At 40.0% G+C, this 21,088-nt stretch overlaps 1 protein-coding gene across 5 annotated transcripts in view; it reads right to left on the reverse strand.

Annotated features, from left to right (window-relative positions):
• KDM4C (lysine demethylase 4C) overlaps nucleotides 1-21,088 on the reverse strand; it is a 415,025-nt gene that overhangs the window by 152,730 nt on the left and 241,207 nt on the right. For all 5 annotated transcript variants that reach the window (XM_055428240.2, XM_055428241.2, XM_055428238.2 and 2 more), the window contains 3 exons: nucleotides 6,902-7,083; nucleotides 4,782-4,995; nucleotides 1,583-1,659 (listed from right to left, as the gene is read on the reverse strand). In XM_055428240.2, the coding sequence (XP_055284215.2) occupies nucleotides 1,583-1,659; nucleotides 4,782-4,995; nucleotides 6,902-7,083 (473 nt within the window). The remainder of the gene's footprint in view (nucleotides 1-1,582; nucleotides 1,660-4,781; nucleotides 4,996-6,901; nucleotides 7,084-21,088) is intronic.

Consider the following 21,088-nt stretch of genomic DNA (forward strand, 5'->3'; position numbering starts at 1 on the left):
GTTAAGATTAATAGAAAGATGCTTTAAATTAGTTGCAGAGAGTGATTAATCTAAGTATTTCCTTCGGAAGACATGCTAAAGGAAAACAACATAATTGATAAGAAGCAGCCTTGGAATCAGGGTGGCTGACCGAGGCCTAGCCCTGGCTCTGCCATGCAAAGGACAATGCTACCTTGGGGTAACAGGACTGTTCGGTGTGTGAGCATGGGAGCCAAGCAGTAACTGCAGATGGAACAGAGAATTCTTCATGCCTTGGTGAACTGAATTAGAGTAGCCCTAAATTCTAAATCTACACTTCAGGGTGAAAGAGGCGACATCATCAATAAAACTGACTCTACAAGACTTTGCTTTGGCTCATATAATAGGAATAGAACCAGCATGGTAAACAAGAGCTGAATATATATATTACAGCAGGACTTCCTGGCTGTTTTAAAGATGCTGTGCAGTTATACAGTTTTTGTCAATGTAATGATCAACCAAATGAAGTATCAAAATGTTATCTGGGCCCACTAATGGAAATAATTCTTCAGTTTGAGATATTACCTCTAATACCACATAGATTAGAAGATTTGGATTATAAAGATGGTCCATATTTTTCCCTGCTTTCCCCTCACTATCCAAAGTGAATGCCAGCAATAAAATCATATAGAAAGTCATTCTTACAGATGCCTTTAATTTATAGTTACCATATGTCTATTTCCACACTGAGAACATATATAATCATGACATAAATTTTCATCATGCAAAGCATGGTCCTTACACTGCGCCTCAGGGTTTTAACTCTGGCTACAAGGAAATCTAATCCATTGTCATTAGAGATCATTAAGGAATAAAGCAAAGGCTACTATTATAATCAAAACGAAGCTGAGCATCTGTTCTGAGATCAAGAATGAGGGATACAGTCTTGAGATCTGACCGGTCTCCACCATCAACAATGTTCTGATACCCCTTGAAAGAGAATTTTTAAGAAAAATTAAGGCAATACATAATCAAACTGTAAAATGAGTGAACTGGTAGATTAATGGAATGGAGTGCAACGCTTGGGTGTAACCTTAAGTTTCTATAGTATCTTAAGGGAAAACAGTTTAGGTGAAGAGAAATCTGTGTTTCCCAAATGGGGAATAATTTGTTGTTGTAGTTTCTGTCTCAAGTTCACAGCAATGCTTAGCACAGAACACTTTAAAATTTGCTAAAGTATGAATGTATAAATGAATAAACAGGGAAGAGCTCATGCTAGTGGAACAGTTGTGAATGAGCATGGTTTCCTCAGAGGTCCCTAGAGATTCCCATCTTCACTGTCACTCAGAATACTTATCTTCTAAATTGCAAAACCAAGTTGGGAAAGAATGGGAAGCAGTATTTTGGATATGCTCTAAAAAACTGCTAGTCTCTGTAGGTTCCTGAGCAGAGGGTGATGCCTAGAAATATATTTAACATTTCCACAGTAGATACAGAGATACTCAGTAGGATGATTTGGAAAGAGAAGACTAGAAAAACAGGGAAGTGTGAAACTGCACACAAAAGTATATGTACCACTAGATTTAAACGGACCCACAATGGATGGAATGAATAAGCCACTTACTGCTGTCCATGCATTTCTTTTGCACCGGACACATAGCCATCCATCACAGATCTCATGAGAAGGGATTCCATAACAACCTACAAAATAATAGTATGGATCCATTAATTAAGTCTTTTGTATTTTGACAATATGACACATTTTAGAACTGAATAGATAAAATCAGAGCAACAGACCACCATACCATTTTTGATTCTCACTGCTTAGAACAAAACATCAACAAGGCTGGCTCAGAGACACTTTTGGTTCTCATACCTTATACCTAACAGTATATCACTGCCAGGAAGCATGAGAGTAGACATCTTAACAGTTACCACTGCTCACACTAGTTATCATAAAGAATACTAATGATAACACTTGAATGGGCAATAAAATCTCTGAACTTTAAGGTCTAGTCCTTTACTCATACAAAACATATTTCAAAGTAAGTTGCAATTCATGAAGCAAAGTCTGGAGAAGTTTTAAAAGGGTACAATAAATAAACTTTGACACAATATTTCTGAACAGAAAATTATATGCATAAAATTAATGCAATTTAAAACTACACTTCAAAAATTACATTTAATGAGCTCTCATTTCAGTGCTATGGACAAAGGATACACAGCTCATGGTGGGTGATGAAGAGACATGTTCAGTTTTACTTGTCTATTCAGTGCATGCCTGACTCAACAATTCAGAGATGGCTGATGATGTAAATACATGGTACATGTAGCAAGTACATGGCTCCAACAAACATGTGTTACTCTGGCTTCCTGAAAAAAGAGGGCTTTTTAAATGAGGAGAAGAAGTAATTTTTAATACCAAATTTCTATAAAATTTGACTTGGAAAGGCAAAATAACAGAAATGTAATTACCCAAAGAAAGGCCTATAATAGTTAACCAAGATCATAAAATGTTTAGTTCTAGCACATGTTCAGAAAATATTATGGCTCAGTTGCACAGTTAGTGCATTCTGGAGTCAAGATTAAATCCTAACTTGTTTGTAAAATGATGCTGTGCCTCTTATATACATATAACCGTGTAGAGTGAATATGTGTGTATGTGTCTGTACTGTCTTACAGACTGATGAAGTAAATAAGAAGTTTTATATAATTATATTTCAAACACATGTTCAAATCCCTTGGGGAAGCTGAAAGTATCTAATAAATAAATGCTTGATAGCCAGGCAATTTCAACCTTAATATAAGACTCGTATTACTGTGGGGTAAATACAGAATGTAATACATATATTATAAATCATTCATACCACATTGACAGACTCACACCATACACAAGAATGTTAATAAAACATGTGACTCGGTAAGAACTTAACTATTAAAATGCTTTAAAAATGTAAGACCAGAAACTATAAAACTCCTAGAGGAGAACGTAGGCAAAACACTCTCCGACATAAATCACAGCAGGATCCTCCAAGACCCACCTCCCAGAATATTGGAAATAAAAGCAAAAATAAACAAATGGGACCTAATTAAAATCAAAAGCTTCTGCACAGCAAAGGAAACTCTAAGCAAGGTGAGAAGACAACCTGCAGAATGGGAGACAATAATAACAAATGAAGCAACTGATAAAGGATTAATCTCCAAATTATACAAGCAGCTCCTGCAGCTTAATTCCAGAAAACTAAGTGACCCAATCAAAAAATGGGCCAAAGAACTAAACAGACATTTCTCCAAAGAAGACATAAAGATGGCTAATAAACACATGAAAACATGCTCAACATCCCTCATCATCAGAGAAATGCAAATCAAAACCACAATGAGATACCATTTCACACCAGTCAGAATGGCTGCTATCCAAAAGTCTACATGCAATAAGTGCTGGAGAGGGTGTGGAGAGAAGGGAACCCTCTTACACTGTTGGTGGGAATGCAAACTAGTACAGCCACTATGGAGAACAGTGTGGAGATTCCTCAGAAAACTGGAAATAGAACTGCCATATGATCCAGCGATCGCACTCCTGGGCATACACACCGAGGAAACCAGAATTGAAAGAGACACATGTACTCCAATGTTCATTGCAGCACTGTTTATAATAGCCAGGACATGGAAGCAACCTAGATGTCCATCTGCAGATGAATGGATAAGAAAGCTTTGGTACATATACACAATGGAGTATTTCTCAGCCATCAAAAAGAATGCATTTGAATCAGTTTTAATGAGGTGGATGAAATTGGAGCCAATTATACAGAGTGAAGTAAGCCAGAAAGAAGAACATCAATACCGTATATTAACGCATATATATGGAATTTAGAAAAATGGTAACCTGAACCCTGTATAAGAGACTGCAAAAGAAACATAGGCATTTAGAACAGTCTTTGGGACTCTGTGGGAGAAGGTGAAGGTGGAATGATTGGAGAGAATGGAATTGTAGCATGTATATTATCATAAGTGACCAGTCCAGGTTTGACGCATAAATTTTCCTCTGTTCATTTCTTTGCATTTGTGCTTTTTTAATAAAATTCTTTTTTAAAAAAAAAATAAAATAAATAAATCCAGCTTGGGAAAAAAAAATAAAGTGAATTTAAATATATAAAAAAAAAAAATACATTTGCAATGTATAACAGATCCATTTTCTGCATTTTAGAGGGTTTAGATGACAGATTAATCTATAAAAATGTATTTGCCATCAATGCAATTATGTAAAAATAGCAAATTGAGACAGGTAAAAATAGCAAATTGAGACAGGTATAGAGCCTAACCATCTCAGTGCTGGGGGAAAACAACTCAAAGGACTGTTTTTCCCAAAAGGCAATGAAGATCTCCCTACTCTTACAAAGAATAAAATTTTAACTCAGGAATTAAATTTAACAACAATTCCCCAAATCACCAAAAGAATACTCATTCTTTTTAAAACTTACAAAGGAAAACAGTGATGAATCAACATAAGAGACTAAAATTAAAGTTTTATAAACTATATCTTAAGTAAAATTCAAGCATGTGAAAGGAGCCCCATGATGACTCCACATGGGGACCCCAAAGAAACAAACCATCAGACCTGTTCTCCACTGATACCACATAAAATACAAGAAAGAACGATTACACCTTTCATACTTTCATTAGAAGAAATATAAGAAAGAATGATCTAATCATTAATGATGCCAACAGTTCACTGTGATAGATTTGACAGGCTGCAGAGGGGTGAGAAATAAAGACTATGTGAAGCACTAAAAAGCCAGTGATTAATGACTGATAGACTCATTTACTTGCATGAACCCGTACGCGGCACTTTGCACAGGAAATCAGAAGGCTTGTTCCATCCTCTTCCAGGAAGGCGTTAGGTGGAGAATATTCTATATTTTCTTCACTATAAATAAAACACATCTCTGGAATGAGGGGCTTAGTCTTTCCTCCTGAAGTCACCACTTCATCTAATTTTGTCTCCCATCTAGAATCATTTTCTTCATTGTTGCTATCTGGCTGAAAAACACAATATTTGCAAATGAGCAAAAAAATACGTAAAAGAGCTCGAATCATTTGCTTTGGACAGATCCACGAACAGCTATTTCATTTACTAATTTTCCACTTCTGTATTGTTTCTTCTTGTCCTTGTCCTCCAACTATCAACTCTGCTCCCCAGGTTCCCATCCAGACGTTAAGCAGAAGGAACAAGAGGAGATTCTATACGTCCACTGTTACAGAAAGGGATGAGCTACTAAAATTATGTTCTTTATAGACAAAGTTCATGAGAAGCAATGATCCTTCCGATGAACTTTATTTGCTTCTTTATTTGCATGAGGTTAATAGATCTGGTTTCATTTACTGAAGAATCTTCCCTGGTTACACCTGAAGGAGAATCTTCAAAGACCTAAGTTCCAATTTATATGACAGTATTTAGAGAGTTTTTGAAGGTTTTTGTCTCATCACAAAGTTTTAAAACAGCAAGACAGAAAGTCTAGCAAATGACATTAGATAACAAGGCATAATATGCAAACAAAGTTGACATCTCTCATCAAAATATAAGATATTCATTGTTTCTTTGAATATAATTAATGAACGATCTTATCCCCAGAGACCTTATGTTAATAAATTTCCCCAAATCTTATAATTTTAGTTGGAACTTTTTTAATCATTAGGGAAATATGCAGGCAGATTATGATACAGAATTAAGAATCAAAACAAAGGCAAATTTTTCAAGAAAACATAGAAATTTAACAATAAATGGGGAAAAAAAATAAAGTTGCTGCTGCTAAGTCACTTCAGTCATGTCCAACTCTGTGCGACCCCATAGATGGCAGCCGACCAGGCTCCGCCGTCCCTGGGATTCTCCAGGCAAGAACACTGGAGTGGGTTGCCATTTCCTTCTCCAATGTGTGAAAGTGAAAAGTGAAAGTGAAGTCGCTCAGTCGTGTCTGACTAGTAGCGACCCCATGGACTGCAGCCCACCAGGCTCCTCTGTCCATGCAATTTTCTAGACAAGAGTACTGGAGTGGATTGCCATTGCCTTCTCCGAAAAATAAAGTTAATCACTCCCTAATGTCACATTCAAAGATGAATGAATGAACTATTTCCTCTATTTACAAAGTTCTGAGAATGTGGCACATTATGCATTTTTATGCTCTGAAATGTCTGAACAGAATTACTTCATGTGGAACTTTAAGAACAATGTGATCTTGAATAGAATATTTCTCATTCTATTAGTGAAAATATAACCCAGAACACAATATTCACATCAATGCACTTTATAATATATTGCATCTTAAAATGAACCCTTATCAGATTCCTTAAGATCATTTCGTTTGTGTTAGTGCTGAAGAATGTGGCCCTTTATGATCTAAGATGTTTTTGGCATAACATATATGACATGACATTTGAAAATAATACCATGAATAGCTGGCTGATGGGGATGAACTGGACAATTTGGTTTGCATTGAGTCCTGCTGTGTCTTTTGCATGTTCTACATGGAAAGATGAAGAGAGAGATTTCAAATGTGAACCCAGAGCTGACATTTATATGATTGAGAGTAATACTTTAAAACAAAGCAGAGTCTAGGTCTAAGTTCTCTCTCTGCAAGCTTCTACTATTTTGAAGCTTTAAGGTTTGTGTTTCTTGGTGAAGTGGGTAGAAAGAAAGGTTGGAATTAACTGTTGACTGAAATAAATTAAGACATTCAAAAATGATAAAGCACTGTTAAAGAAAAGTCTCTCAGGTAGCATGCAGGAATTCTGTTTGCTGCTCTATGATGGTCATTAGCTACAGAAGAACTAATGTCTTCTTCACCATGTGCATACTAACTGTACAATGATTCACCTGTGTTTTTACAGCCTCACAGAAAAAGTGCTACAGTGAAAGGAAACATGGGCAGGGGCCCCTCCCACCAGCTACCTTGTAGTAGGGCATGAGCAGAGCACAGATGGCACAGTGTGGCTCCATTCTGCCCATGGCTGTGTTATACTCTTGCTCGGCCACAAAGTTTGGGGACTTCGTCTGCCAAAGGTGAACCAGAGGCTTTGCCCAAGACTCGGTTTCTTCCACTTCCTCCTCAATCGATGGAACCTCAGGCAACTCTGAAGAGAAAGGGCATGAAAACACGGTGAGCAGGGTTACTTCAGTTCAGTTCAGTCGCTCAGTCATGTCCGACTCTTTGCAACCCCATGAACCTCAGCAAGCCAGGCCTCCCTATCCATCACCAACCCCCGGAGTTTACCCAGACCCATGTCTATTGAGTCGGTGATGCCATCCAACTACCTCATCCTCTGTCATTCCCTTCTCCTCCTGCCCTCAATCTTTCCCAGCATCAGGGTCCTTTCAAATGAGTCAGTTCTTTGCACCAGGTGGCCAATGTACTGGTGTTTCAGCTTCAACATCAGTCCTTCCAATGAACACCCAGGACTGATCTCCTTTGGAATGGACTGGTTGGATCTCCTTGCAGTCCAAGGGATTCTCAAGAGTCTTCTCTAACACCACAGTTCAAAAGCATCAATTCTTCAGCTCTCAGCTTTCTCTATAGTCCAACTCTCACATCCATACACGGCCACTGGAAAAACCATAGCCTTGACTAGACAGACTTTGTTGACAAAGTAATGTCTCTGCTTTTTACTATGCTATCTAGGTTGGTCATAACTTTCCTTCCAAGGTGATCGCTGACAGCAATCACCATCTGCAGTGATTTCGGAGCCACAAAATATAAAGTCAGCCACTGTTTCCACTGTTTCTCCATCTATTTGCCATGATGTGATGGGACTGGATGCCATGATCTTAGTTTTCTGAATGTTGAACTTCAAGCCAACCTTTTCACTCTCCTCTTTCACTTTCATCAAGAGGTTTTTGAGTTCCTCTTCACTTTCTGCCATAAGGGTGGTGTCATCTGCATATCTGAAGTTATTGATATTTCTCTCGGCAATCTTGATTCCAGCTTGTGCTTATTCCAGCCCAGCGTTCCTCATGATGTACTCTGCATAAGTTAAATAAGCAGGGTGGCAATATACAGCCTTGACATACTCCTTTTCCTATTTGGAACCAGTCTGCTTCCATATCCAGTTCTAACTGTTGCTTCCTGACCTGCATACAGGTTTCTCAAGAGGCAGGTCAGGTGGTCTGGTATTCCCATCTCTTTCAGAATTTCCCACAGTTTATTGTGATCCACACAGTCAAAGGCTTTGGCATAGTCAATAAAGCAGAAATAGATGTTTTTCCATGAGAGTTCCAAGCAACTCTCTTGCTTTTTCCATGATCCAGTGGATGCTGGCAATTTGACTTGTGAAATCAAGTGGGCCTTAGGAAGCATCACTACGACCAAAGCTAGTGGAGGTGATGGAATTCCAGTTGAGCTATTTCAAATCCTAAAAGATGATGCTGTGAAAGTGCTGCACTCAAGATGCCAGTAAATTTGGAAAACTCAGCAGTGGCCACAGGACTGGAAAACGTCAGTTTTCACTCCAGTCCCAAAGAAAAGCAATACCAAAGAATGCTCACATTACTGCACAATTGCACTCATCTCACACTCTAGTAAAGTAATGCTCAAAATTCTCCAAGCCAGGCTTCAGCAATACATGAACAGTCAGAAGGGTACTCAGGGAAAAACACTAACCTTGATCATAAAAGACACACACATTCCAAAGTACCTGTGATATTACTGTCAGAGTGGAACCCAGAAACGAAACTGGCATACTCCTCATCGTCGAGCACTACCTCTGATTTGAGAGCCAGACAAACCAGTCCTCTTTCCACACCTTCCCATCCTCACCCCTCCTCTCAACTCCACAACTTCTTGTTTCTCATGCTACCCCGATACCTCCCAGGGTAAGAGTTTTAATATGTACAAGATTATCTTCCAGCTAGCACAGTAATTCACTAGCCACTATCTGCCTTACCAATATTTTTAGTTCCCTGGCCTAATACAGCAGATGATTTAATTTAAAATTATCAATTTTATTTCATTTAACTTTTATTCAAAATTAATGACAAATACCATTTACAGACTATTATGTGAGAAGCAATATAGTACCATTACATGGATATAAAAGACAATCGCTATGCCAAATCTCGTTTGTTCAATATGATTCCCCAGAGGGTCAAATCTCTTTAAGTATGCGTATCTGTTAACATGAAAGGGGCAGAGATCCATTCCACAAAAATGTAATTTTACAAAATTTTATAGAAGTCCAGAAAAATACAAAAAGATATAATAGGTTAGGAGAAAAAATTCCTCGTGCTTATAGCAGAGGACAGTGTATCAAAACAATGGCAGCAACCACAGCTACATCTAGTACTTAATGTTCACAGCTGTGATACACTCTAAACTTCCTCTCCAGCACTGTCTCAGTGCTACTAATAAATACTGTAAAGCAATGTCTTCAAGTCCCAGAAAGGGTAGTCCCCTGATTTAAAGAGCTCCTGCCCTTGCCCTGGTGACTTACCTGTGTTAAAAAAAGTCAAAGTGGATTTGCTGAAGTGGAAAAATAGGAAGGGCTAAATGAGGCCAAAAATAACTCTAAAAACATCAAATGCCAACTGAAGCAAAAGGGAACGATCCTGTTACTGTTTCGGTGGTGGTGGTGGTGGTGGTGGTGGTATTATCCTTATTATTACTATTATATACAATAGAAATGCTTAACATTCTGTCAGGGACAATGCTTGAAACAAAAGTTAAGAACCTTTGCCTACATTTGAAATAAAAGTAATCTGATGCTAAATGTTTCCACCTCTGTTTCCTTAATATAACAGACTTACTGTGAAGAGTAAACTTTGACAAATCAAAGATGTGAGTAAAAGTTAACTAGGAACTTGAAATAACATTGCATTTAATGACTAATATACACTAAACATGAGAGCTAAACAAACAAGCAAAATCTTTGGGCTTGAATAACTTGGATTCCACTTACTGGTTCACAATAAATTTATCACATCACTTGTTTTATTATAAAAGACCAAAACTAACAAGATGAATGATGCCCTTATTCATTCAGTTGGACTTGGTTGATGTGATGAGTTCTCAAAATAATTTTAGGGATGAAGAAAATACTATTTAATTCCTAAAAGCCTCAGGGAAAATGAACAAGAAGTAGGAGAAAAGAACAATTTTCAACAATGGAGCCAGAGAACAGGAGTGTGTGTGACACGGTCTCTGGCAAGACTTGATCTAGGACAGCCTGACACACCTCGAGCTTGTCCTCAAACCTCAAACTGACCTGGTGGAGGACCCTGCTCCACAGCTGTCCATCTCCCAAATGAGGTCATACTCTGGCCCACACAGCATCTGTCTTCTGTTTGGATGCTCTCCGGGCCAGAGTATGGAGGGAACCCCATAACTATGGAATCCTGCAAATTAAAAGCTGCCTGGCAATGACACTATGCAGCCTCCAATACACGAACTGTCATTTCAGAGACTTCGTTTTTGTTTGTTTGTTTGTTTAACGCCACTCCATGAGGCTTGCGGGATCTTAGTTCATCGACCAGGAATTGGACCCAAGGACCCAGGAACCCAGCAGTGAAAGTGCCAAGTCTTAACCACTGGATCACCAGGGAACTCCTCAAAGACCTAACTTGAAATTCAAACTCTGATTCAGAAGGGCTGTGCCTTTCTGTAAAGCAGATTCTCATATGGTGATCACAGCTTTCTCACCTACTTCAGGGTTTTTTTTCTTTTTAAAATGTAATAGAGAAGGTAAAATTTCTTTTTAAGAGTTTATAAAGTATTAAATTTCTTTATAAACTCTACAGTGATGATATATAATACATATATTATGTAAAATCCATCCAATCATCTTATTTTTCATATGATCTGTTTGTCAACTCTATCCTGCAATATTTATGAGATGGGGATAAAAGAGACTATACTTAATCATAAGCACATGATGATGACTATACAAATTTTAACTTAGTTTTAAAAGTCAAACATATTGGCACATTCTTAAAGGTAAGTATTTTATCTTCCTGAAATTATTATAATCTTCCAAATTATTCATCCCTCTTCTATCTCCAAGAATTCTCACCTACCTTTAAACCAAGGCATTGTTCAAGCATAGACTAACTTTGATTCTTGCCTTTCCCAGACTCATGATATTCAAAATATTCTGGGGAGGAAAGTCTTAAATATTCTGGGGGGAAAAGTACCTTCAGGATATTTAAATACTCTCATCACATAATTCCAAATGAAAATCTTCCCTTTCAGTCTCTAAACACTGCTCCTATTTCTGGTCTCTTTTTAGTGCACCTTCATCCACTTGCTTTTTAAAAAAGATACTTCTTATCTTCCAATATACAGAAGTGGGAGAATATTTTTTCCATTGTAGTTTTTAAATATTCTGATCATTTGGCATCATATGCCTAGGAATTTCCTTTCTTCCTCCTCATCTTCAACTATAATTGACTAATGAACCTCTAAAGTTACACTGTAATCTCACTTGTATATATTAATATTTACCTCACTATATGATGCACTATAAGAAGTCAGGCAATGAAAATAGACCATACAGTTTCACAGATTTTTAGATTTTTAAAATATCAAATTACTTCTCATAACACCTTCACAAAAGAGGACAGGGCAGATATTAAACATACAAGGATATGGACACTATACACATTTAATGAATCCAATGTTTTTTATTACTATAATTACCTCTTTTTAATATAAGCACGTACGCCAGCACAGCAACATTCAGAAGTTCTGAGTCTCATGTTGAAACCCACAGTTTGCTGTAGAAATAAAAAGACTGGGGCAAAGGAAAGATCCCTTGGTGCAAATGCATCAAAATTTGTGAAATCTGTGAAAATGTTACCAGCATAAGACTCCTTTCTTTCCCAACTGCAATCTCAACAAGAACAAAGGAAGATCTAACAGAGTAACAGCAGCTCTCACAGCAAGGTCAATGTACTCCAGGAAATACACAGCACAATTTCATGTGGTCTGTACAGTCAAAAATACTTGCACAATAACAGAACATGTTATTTGCCTGTGTCACCCTGTTGATATTTTTAATGGTGACACAGAGGAATGAAGGGTAAAACTGCTGGTGCCTTAGCTTGAGTTGAGGCAAGGACTCCAATGCAGTCATTATATACTCGATTATCTCAAATTTGCAGTTGAGGGTGAGGGAGTTCTCATAACAATGCCTTGATGAAGAAAAACTATATCTATCAATTTAATTAAATTTGTGATAAAATGGGATGTATGCATAAAGTACTTCTGTTGTATACTGCAGTTCAATGGTTATCATGGGAAAAGGTAATGTATAAATTACTGAATCACATGCTGAATGACCTGCCTTTTTCATGGAATACCATTTTTACTTTAACAAATGATTAACAGACAAACTATGGTAATTCAGATTTGGGTATCTGGAAGGAATTTTCATGAAAGTGAACAAAGAAAGCTGTCATTTTAATTTGAAAAAAAAAAAACTACTGATAATATTTTTTGACAATGGTGAAATTAAAGCTTCTAGGTCAAAATTATAACTTCCAAAAATGTGTATCCACTTTTATGGCTAGACAACTTCCCAATAATTAAAGCTACTTCTTATGGAATTGATGGTGATAAGAACAAATATACCTTTTTTTCAGTATAAAAATACCTATATGACACAGATCTTTGTTTACCAAAATATGATGTTACAAAATCACACGTGTAGAAGAGCCAAAGTGCAAGATAAATCAATAAATTTTCAGTTTAAGGATCACTGATGAGATTCAGATTGCATGTTGCAACTAGTCTTTAAAAAATCACTTTGTGTCAAATTGTGTGTAGTGTCAAAGAACAATATATATATTTAAATGGTGGGCGGTCCTAAGATGGCAGAGGAATAGGATGGCAAGACCACTTTCTTCCCCACAAATTCATCTAAAGACCATTTGAACGCTGAGCAAATACCACAAAACAACTTCTGAACGCTGGGTGAGGACACCAGGCACCCAGAAAGGCAGCCCATTGTCTTCGAAAGGAGGTAGGACAAAATATAACAGATAAAAACAGAGACAAAGGAGTTAGGAGTGGAGACCCTTCCCGAGAAGGGAGTCCTAAAAGAGGAGAAGTTTCCAAACACCAGGAAACCCTCTCATTGGCGGGTCTGTGGGGAGTTTTGGAATCTCAGAGGGCAACATAACTGGGAGGAAAAAAGAAATAAATAAAGCCCACAGATTACATACTTAACTGCAACTCCCAGTGGAGAAGTAGCCCAGATGCTCGCATCCGCCACCAGCAAGCGGGGACTGAACAGGGAGGCAAGGGCTGCATTGCTTAGGGTAAGGACCAGGCCTGAATGCCCTGAGGGCAATCTGAGGGAGCTAACGTGAGATAGCAACCCAAACCGTGGGACTGCCAGAGAGAGTAAAAAAAAAAAGAGGAAAGAGAGAGAGAGAACTTTCTGGCGAAAAGCTCTAATCTCAGGCACTACCAGGCCCACTCAAAGAACAAAGGATTGAGCGAATACCAGAGGAGAGCTAGCCAGCAGCAGACTGGCTCATCCACTGCCAGAGGCAGGGAGGCAGGCGGGCGACAGCCAGAGCTGGAAGGCAAGGGGCAAACTCGGCCCCAGAGGCATCCTCTACCAAACTGTGAGCAGGCTCCCAGTAGCTAACCAAGCCTTCCTGGGATCCTGGATGGTTGACATCCGCCAGGAGGGTCGCAGCCAGAGATCAGCTCCCCGGAGGAGACATACAGTACACCTGAGACGGTGCTCCCACTGCGCAACCAGGAAACCAAGCAGCTGGGGCAGGGGAGGTGATAAGATGCACCACCCCACCTGGGAGAGTGCGTTCCCCAAGCACCTGGTCACCTGAGTTGGTCGGACCTGGGAAGGGCACAAAACGCAGGCCCAACCGAGTCTGTGCCTTTGTGGAATACCTGAGGACCTGAACCTGAGCGGCTTAGGCCTGGGAAGTGCACGCAACCTAGGGCCCGCCTTGGACAGTTCCCCTGCAGAGCAACCTGGAGCTTGTGCAGTGTAGACCAAGAAAGCACACACGCCTTGAGCCAGGGCAAACCCAGTGTGGCCGAGACACTGTGAGCACTCCCTACACACACCAGTGATATTTGTTTGCAGTGTTCCTCCCTCCCTGCAGCACAATTGAACTAGTGAGCCTAAATAAATGACCACCTTCGTCCCCTTGTGTCAGGGCGGAAGTTAGATACTGAAGAGAGTTGCAAACAGAGGTAGCTGAAATAAAGAAGAAGGAATCGTTTGGAAGTGACAGGTGCAACAGATTAAAACCCTGTAGTTAGTATAGACTACATTGGAAAGGACCTATAGACCTTGAGAAGAAATATAAGCTGCAACAAGGAACTATCTAAAACTGAACTGACCCCACACTGCCCTCAACAGTGCCAGAGAAATTCCTAGATATATTTTACTATTATCGTTTTTTAATTTAAAAAAATTTTTTTTTATTTTTAAGTTATTTGAAGTTGCTCAGTCATATCCAATTCTTTGAGACCCCATGGACTGCAGTCTACTAGGCTCCTCCATCCATGGGATTTTCCAGGCAATAGTACTGGAGTGGGTTGCCATTTCCTTCTCCACGGGATCTTCCCGACCCAGGGATCGAACCCAGGTCTCCCACATTGTAGACAGACGCCTTACTGTCTGAGCCACCAGGGAAGTCCTTTAAGTTCTTTATTACTCTTTTAATTTTCATTTTTAAAACCTACTATTACCTTGAAAAAAAAAAAGACCCTATTTTTAAAGCAAATTTCATATATATTTTTTTAATAACTTTTGTGATTTTGTTTTCTTAATATTGTATGTTTGAGAGTCTAACCTCTACTCTAGACTTTTAATCTTTACTTTTTGGTATTTATGATCTATTCTGTACCTTTAAGAATCCAATCTTCAGTACCCATTTTTACTTAGGAGCTTGATTACTGGCTTGATAGCTCTCTCCCTTTTGACTCTCCTTTTTCTCCCCCAGGTCACCTCTATCTCCTTCATCCCCCTTCTCTTCTCTACTTAACTCTGTGAATCTCTCTGTGTGTTCTGGGCTTTGGAGAACACTTAGGGAACTGATCACAGACTAGACTGGTCTCGTTCCTTTTGACTCCCACTCCTCTCCTCCTGGTCACCTCTGTCTCCTTCCTCCCTCTTCTCTTCTCTATGGAACTCCATGAACCTCTCTGAATGTTCCAGACTGTGGAGAGCAAACAGGGAACTGATTACTGGCTAGACTGCTCTCTCCCCTTTTGATTCCCCCTCTTCTGGTCACCTCTATCGCCCTCCTCCCTCTTCTCTTCTCCACCTAACTCTGTGAACCTCTCTGAGTGTTCCCCACTGTGGAGAATCTTTTCAACATTAATCTAGATGTTTTATCATCGGTGCTGTATGGATGGAAAGGTCCTGAGGCTACTGTAAGAATAAGACCGAAAGCCAGAAGCAGGAGGCTTAAATCCAAAACTTGACAACACCAGAAAACTCCTGACTCCAGGGAACATTAATGGACAAGAGCTCATCCAAAAGCCTCCATACCTACACTGAAACCAAGCTCCACCCAACAGCCAAGAAGTTTCAGAGCAAGACATACCAAGCTAATTCTCCAGCAACACAGGAACATAACCCTGAGCACAAAAATACAGGCGGCCAAAAGTCACACCAAACTCACAGACACCTCAAAACTCTCTACTAAACACTTTATTGCACTCCAGAGAGAAGAGATCCAGCTCCACCCAGCAGAACACTGATGCAAGGAATCCCACTGCTGGGCACACACACCAAGGAAACCAGAATTGAAAGAGACACATGTACTCCAATGTTCATCGCAGCACTGTTTACAATAGCCAGGACATGGAAGCAACCTAGATGTCCATCAGCAGACGAATGGATAAGAAAGCTGTCGTACATATACACAATGGAATATTACTCAGCTACTAAAAAGAATGCATTTGAATCAGTTCTAATGAGGTGGATGAAATTGGAGCCTATTATACAGAGCAAAGTAAGTCACAAAGAAAAACACCAATACAGTATATTAATGCATATATATGGAATTTAGAAAGATGGTAACAATGACTCTATATGCAAGATAGCAAAAGAGACACAGATGTAAAGAATAGACTTTTGAACTCTGTGGGAGAAGGCGAGGGTGGGATGATTTGAGAGAATAGCATTGAAACACGTATATTATCACGTGTGAAACAGATCACCAGTCCAGGTTCGAGGCATGAGACAGGGTGCTCAGGCCTGGTGCACAGGGATGACCCTGAGGGATGGGATGGGGAGGGATGGGGGAGGAAAGGCTAGGATGGGGAACACATTACACCCATGGATGATTCATGTGAATGTATGGCAAAAACCACCACAATATTGTAAAGCAATTAGCTTCCAATTAAAATAAACAAAAAATCTTAAAAAATGGTACAGTCCAGGTTGGATGCATGATACAGGATGATCAGGGCTGGTGCACAGGGATGACCCAGAGGGAGGATAAAGGGAGGAGGGAGGTGGGAGGGGGGTTCAGGGAGGGGAACTCATGTACACCCGGGGCAGATTCATGTCAATGTATGGCAAAACCAACCAATATAATATTGTCAAATAATTAGCCTCCAATAAAAAAAATAATAAAATAAAAATTAAAAAAATATTAAAAAAAAAAAAAAGGTACTAAAATACTGCACTCCTTCCAACCATGCATCTCTGGGAAGTTGGACTTTCTTCAAAATGCTTCAACCGGAATAACGAGGCCCAAAAGACTGAATGTAAAAGTAGACATGAGAATCCAATTTTCATTAAACTCAATGTTAAAGAGCTCTGCAAAAAATGTAAAACAATGCCATTTTTTTCTTTATTTTTATGGTTTGGGAAAAGTGTTATTTTTTATGAAAACAAATGCTTATGCACTTATTATTGCTACTCTAAATTTTTCCCTGTTTTAACTTTCAGCAAATAAGTACCATTAAGACAAACCTATAGGGAGGGAACGGAGAAGGCAATGGCAAGCCACTCCAGTACTCTTGCCCGGAAAATCCCATGGATAGAGGAGCGTGGTAAGCTGCAGTCCGTGGGGTCGCTAAGGGTCGGACACGACTGAGCAACTTCACTTTCACTTTTCACTTTCACACATTGGAGAAGGAAATGGCATCCCACTCCAGTGTTCTTGCCTGGAGAATCCCAGGGATGGGGGAGCCTGGTGGGCTTCCATCTATGGGGTCACACAGAGTCGGACACGACTGAAGTGACTTAGCAGCAGCAGCAGCAGCATAGGGAGGGAAAGGGGCTGGGGTTGGGAGAGAAGGGAAGGGGAAGGGAGGGGAGGATGTTACAGAAAGGAAAGGAGCTGAAACCTTTTTGGGGTCCTCATAATGTAAGCATAAGTTGTCCTGCGAAAAAGACTGAGAAGCACTGAAGAATATATGTGCATTTTCACCTAAAAGTACTAGTATCACAGTCATTGTTGAGCAATACAGCACTAACAAAGCTGGTGTCGACTGTGTTCTCACAGCCAAGCAAGAATGTCATAAACTACTTTCCTCAACTAACGAGTAACACCAAAGCAAAAACAAAACAACCAATACTACAAGGCCTTTTCTCCCTTTTCTTTCATTAAGGTCTGCAAGGTTTGCCAGCTACAAGCAGGAAAAAAAAAATCTATGCCAACAATGCTTGGTTATCTTTTTTCTTGATGAGCCTCTTACCTAACAGCAGAAATCTAGATTCCTAGAGTACTTTGTTTACAGAAGCACACCCATTACTCTGTAGCAAGTACAGTAGAGTTAAGAAAATCATGCCCCTAAACACAGAGCAGCTCCTTAAATCTACATTAGCTCTTCTAAATTCACAGAAGCAGGTTACAATAAAGCTCCAGACACCATGTTGTCAGGAATGTTCTGAATATAGAAACATAAGCTGAAAACACTGTTATCATACAAGCTGCACCTCCAATAGTTGCTTTGAAAGTTTTCAATCACTACATCACCAAAAAATCAATCAGTTGTTTTATTCTATACAACTTGCCTACCTACAGACCAAGCACCAAACTCCTGGAACATACGCATAATATCCCAAACCTGTTGTTTTTTCAGTAATATTAAAAATAGGCTTATACCTATGAAACCAAGCTTTGCCTCCAATTTTGAATATTTCTGAAATAAAAAAAGCTCTTGGAAAAGGGCTGTGGGAATAGATATGCATATAGAACCCAACAAGAGAGCTCAAGAAGAAATAAAATTTAAACCACGGTATCTGATCTAAACACATGACAGCTGGGTACTGAGAGGTCAACCACAACTTATGCCTCTATAGTTACTTGCAGATAAATCACAGTAAGGAACCCCTCATGGACAGCCTGCTTACAGCTTCCCACAATCTTCCGATGTGTTTTAAACACTTCTCCAAAATGATGCTCTCCCTGCTTACTATTCAGATCATACTCATTGTGATATTGTGATATAAAAAGGAACATATTCAGATTTGTCCTGGTTTCTGGCATATAGCTTCTAAACCCTTGGAATATTCTGAATGATATGGTTAAGAGGAACATCACTGGTTAAAATACCTGGTCTCAGTCCCTAGTTCCTGACACAAGAGCTTCTAAGACCTTCGGAAACACAGAACTGAAAAGTGTCTTCTACCTGCTAATGAGATAACAGGAGACACCTAGATAGTTTCAGGATGAAGACTCGTCACCAGAAAGACCAATGCATGACTACAGAGTCAATTCATGACTACAGCGTTAGCGCTTTAGCCCCACATCAAGGGAGGAGCTGGAGACTCAGTCAATCACCAATAGACCCTGATGGAATCAATCATGTAAATGTAATGAGGCATCCACAAAAACCCTAAAACAACAGGGTTTAGACAGAGTCCAGGGTCAATGTACCTGCAGAGGGAACACAAGTTCTGCAGACACCTACCCACTTTCTACCTTGCCCTGTTCATCCCTTCTTTTTGGCTGTTTTCCTGACTTCTATGAGCCACTCTAGCAAATTATCAAACCTGAGGAGGGAGTTGTAGGAAGCCCCCAGACTTTATAGCCTATTGGTCACGTGTAAGGACTTGCATCAGACTCTTTTCCAGTGAGGCAACTCATCGCATGAGGTGGCCAAAGTATTGGAGTTTCAGCTTTAGCATCAGTCCTTCCAATGAACACCCAGGATTGATCTCCTTTAGAATGGACTGGTTTGACCTCCTTGCAGTCCAAGGGACTCTCAAGAGTCTTCTCCAGCACCATAGTTCAAAAGCATCAAGCTGGATGGCATCACCGACTCGATGGACATAAGTTTGAGTGAGCTCCGGGAGTTGGTGATGGACAGGGAGGCCTGGTGTGCTGTGATTCATGGAGTCGCAAAGAGTCGGACACGACTGAGCGACTGAACTGAACTGAACTGAAGGACTTGCAATTGGCATCTGACGTGGGTACAACCCATGAGACTGGACTGAGTCCTTAATCTGTGAGGTGCTACGCTAACTCTGAGTCGTTAGTGTCAGAAAGAAATTAAATTGTAGGACATCCACCTGATAGTGAATTGCCTGGTTTGGGAAAAGTAAGCCACATCTTTGCTGACAGAAGTATTCTCACTTGCAGGATCCAACCTTTCCTCAAGACCATGAAAATTCTATTTTTCTAAAGATCAAGCAATCTCAGTTCAGTTCAGTCGCTCAGTCGTGTCCAGTTCTTTGCGACCCCATGAATCACAGCATGCCAGGTCTCCCTGTCCATCACCAACTCCCAGAGTTCACTCAAACTCATGTCCATCGAGTCAGTGATGCCATCCAGCCATCTCATTCTCTGTCATCCCCTTATCCTCCTACCCCCAATCCCTCCCAGCATCAGAGTCTTTTCCAGTGAGCCAACTCGTCACATGAGGTGGCCAAAGTATTGGAGTTTCAGCTTTAGCATCAGTCCTTCCAATGAACACCCAGGACTGATCTCCTTTAGAATGGACTGGTTGGATCTCCTTGCAGTCCAAGGGACTCTCAAGAGTCTTCTCCAGTACCACAATTCAAAAGCATCAATTCTTCGGCGATCAGCTTTCTTCACAGTCCAACTCTCACATCCATACATGACCACGGGAAAAACCATAGCCTTGACTAGACGGACCTTGGTTGGCAAAGTAATGTCTCTGCTTTTTAATATGCTATCTAGGCTGGTCATAACTTTCCTTCCAAGGAGTAAGCGTCTTAATTTCATGGCTGCAATCAGCAAATGTCTTGTCCATATGTAACTATGAAGTCTGAAAGTCAGTAGTATATCCCATGCTGACCCGAGACTCCACAGCAGTAACAAAGGTGCATGTGTGCTAAGTTGCTTCAGTCTTGTCTGACTCTGTGTGACCTGATGGATTGTAGCCCACCAGGCTCCTCTGTGCATGGGATTCTCCAGGCAAGAATACTAGAGCAGGCTGCCATGCTCTTCTTCTGGGGATCTTCCCGACCCAGGGATTGAACCCACATCTCTTACATCTCCTGCACTGGCAGGTGGATTCTTTACCACTAGGACCACCTGGGAAGCCCAACAAAGGTACTACAGGGGAAATATTCAATCCTGCAGAGCATATGACGAGGAGGAGGAGGAGGTTCCCAGAAAGTTGGGAGCTCAGGGAATTTCTGAAAACTTTCTGGTGGGACTTTCCTGGTGGTCCAGTGGTTTAAAATCCACCTTCCAATGTAGAGGACATGGATTTGATCTTTGGTTGGGGAACTAAGATCCCACATACCAGTAGGCAAGGAAGCCCATGCTCCACAACTGCTGAGCCCGTACACTCTAGAGCCTGTGTTCCACCAAAAGAGAAGCCACCGCATTCTCGCAACTAGAGAAAACCTGCACACCACAACAAAGCCCCAGTGCAGCCAAAAAAAAGAAAAACTGGTTCTGAAAAGAAAGTCAGGCTTGCTGCAATGTACTTTAGGATCTTAAAATGTTCAGAGAATCTTAAGATTTCTACTTATACTAATCTGAAGGCATACCCCATTGTTTAGACAGCAACTTTCTCCTTCAATTAAAAAAACTGCCCAAAGGGCAATGAAGGCCCGACTAAGAAGTGACCTCAGGGATTATTATAGATGCACACTTTAAAGTTTAATGATTAAGTGTTTATTTCTTTTACTTTCTATATAAAGCACTTTATACTGCTTATCATATAAAAGC

This window comes from Moschus berezovskii, chromosome 7 (assembly GCF_049115385.1).
Source record: "Moschus berezovskii isolate FMDL1 chromosome 7, NW_MosBer_1.0, whole genome shotgun sequence".
Lineage (NCBI taxonomy): Eukaryota > Metazoa > Chordata > Mammalia > Artiodactyla > Moschidae > Moschus > Moschus berezovskii.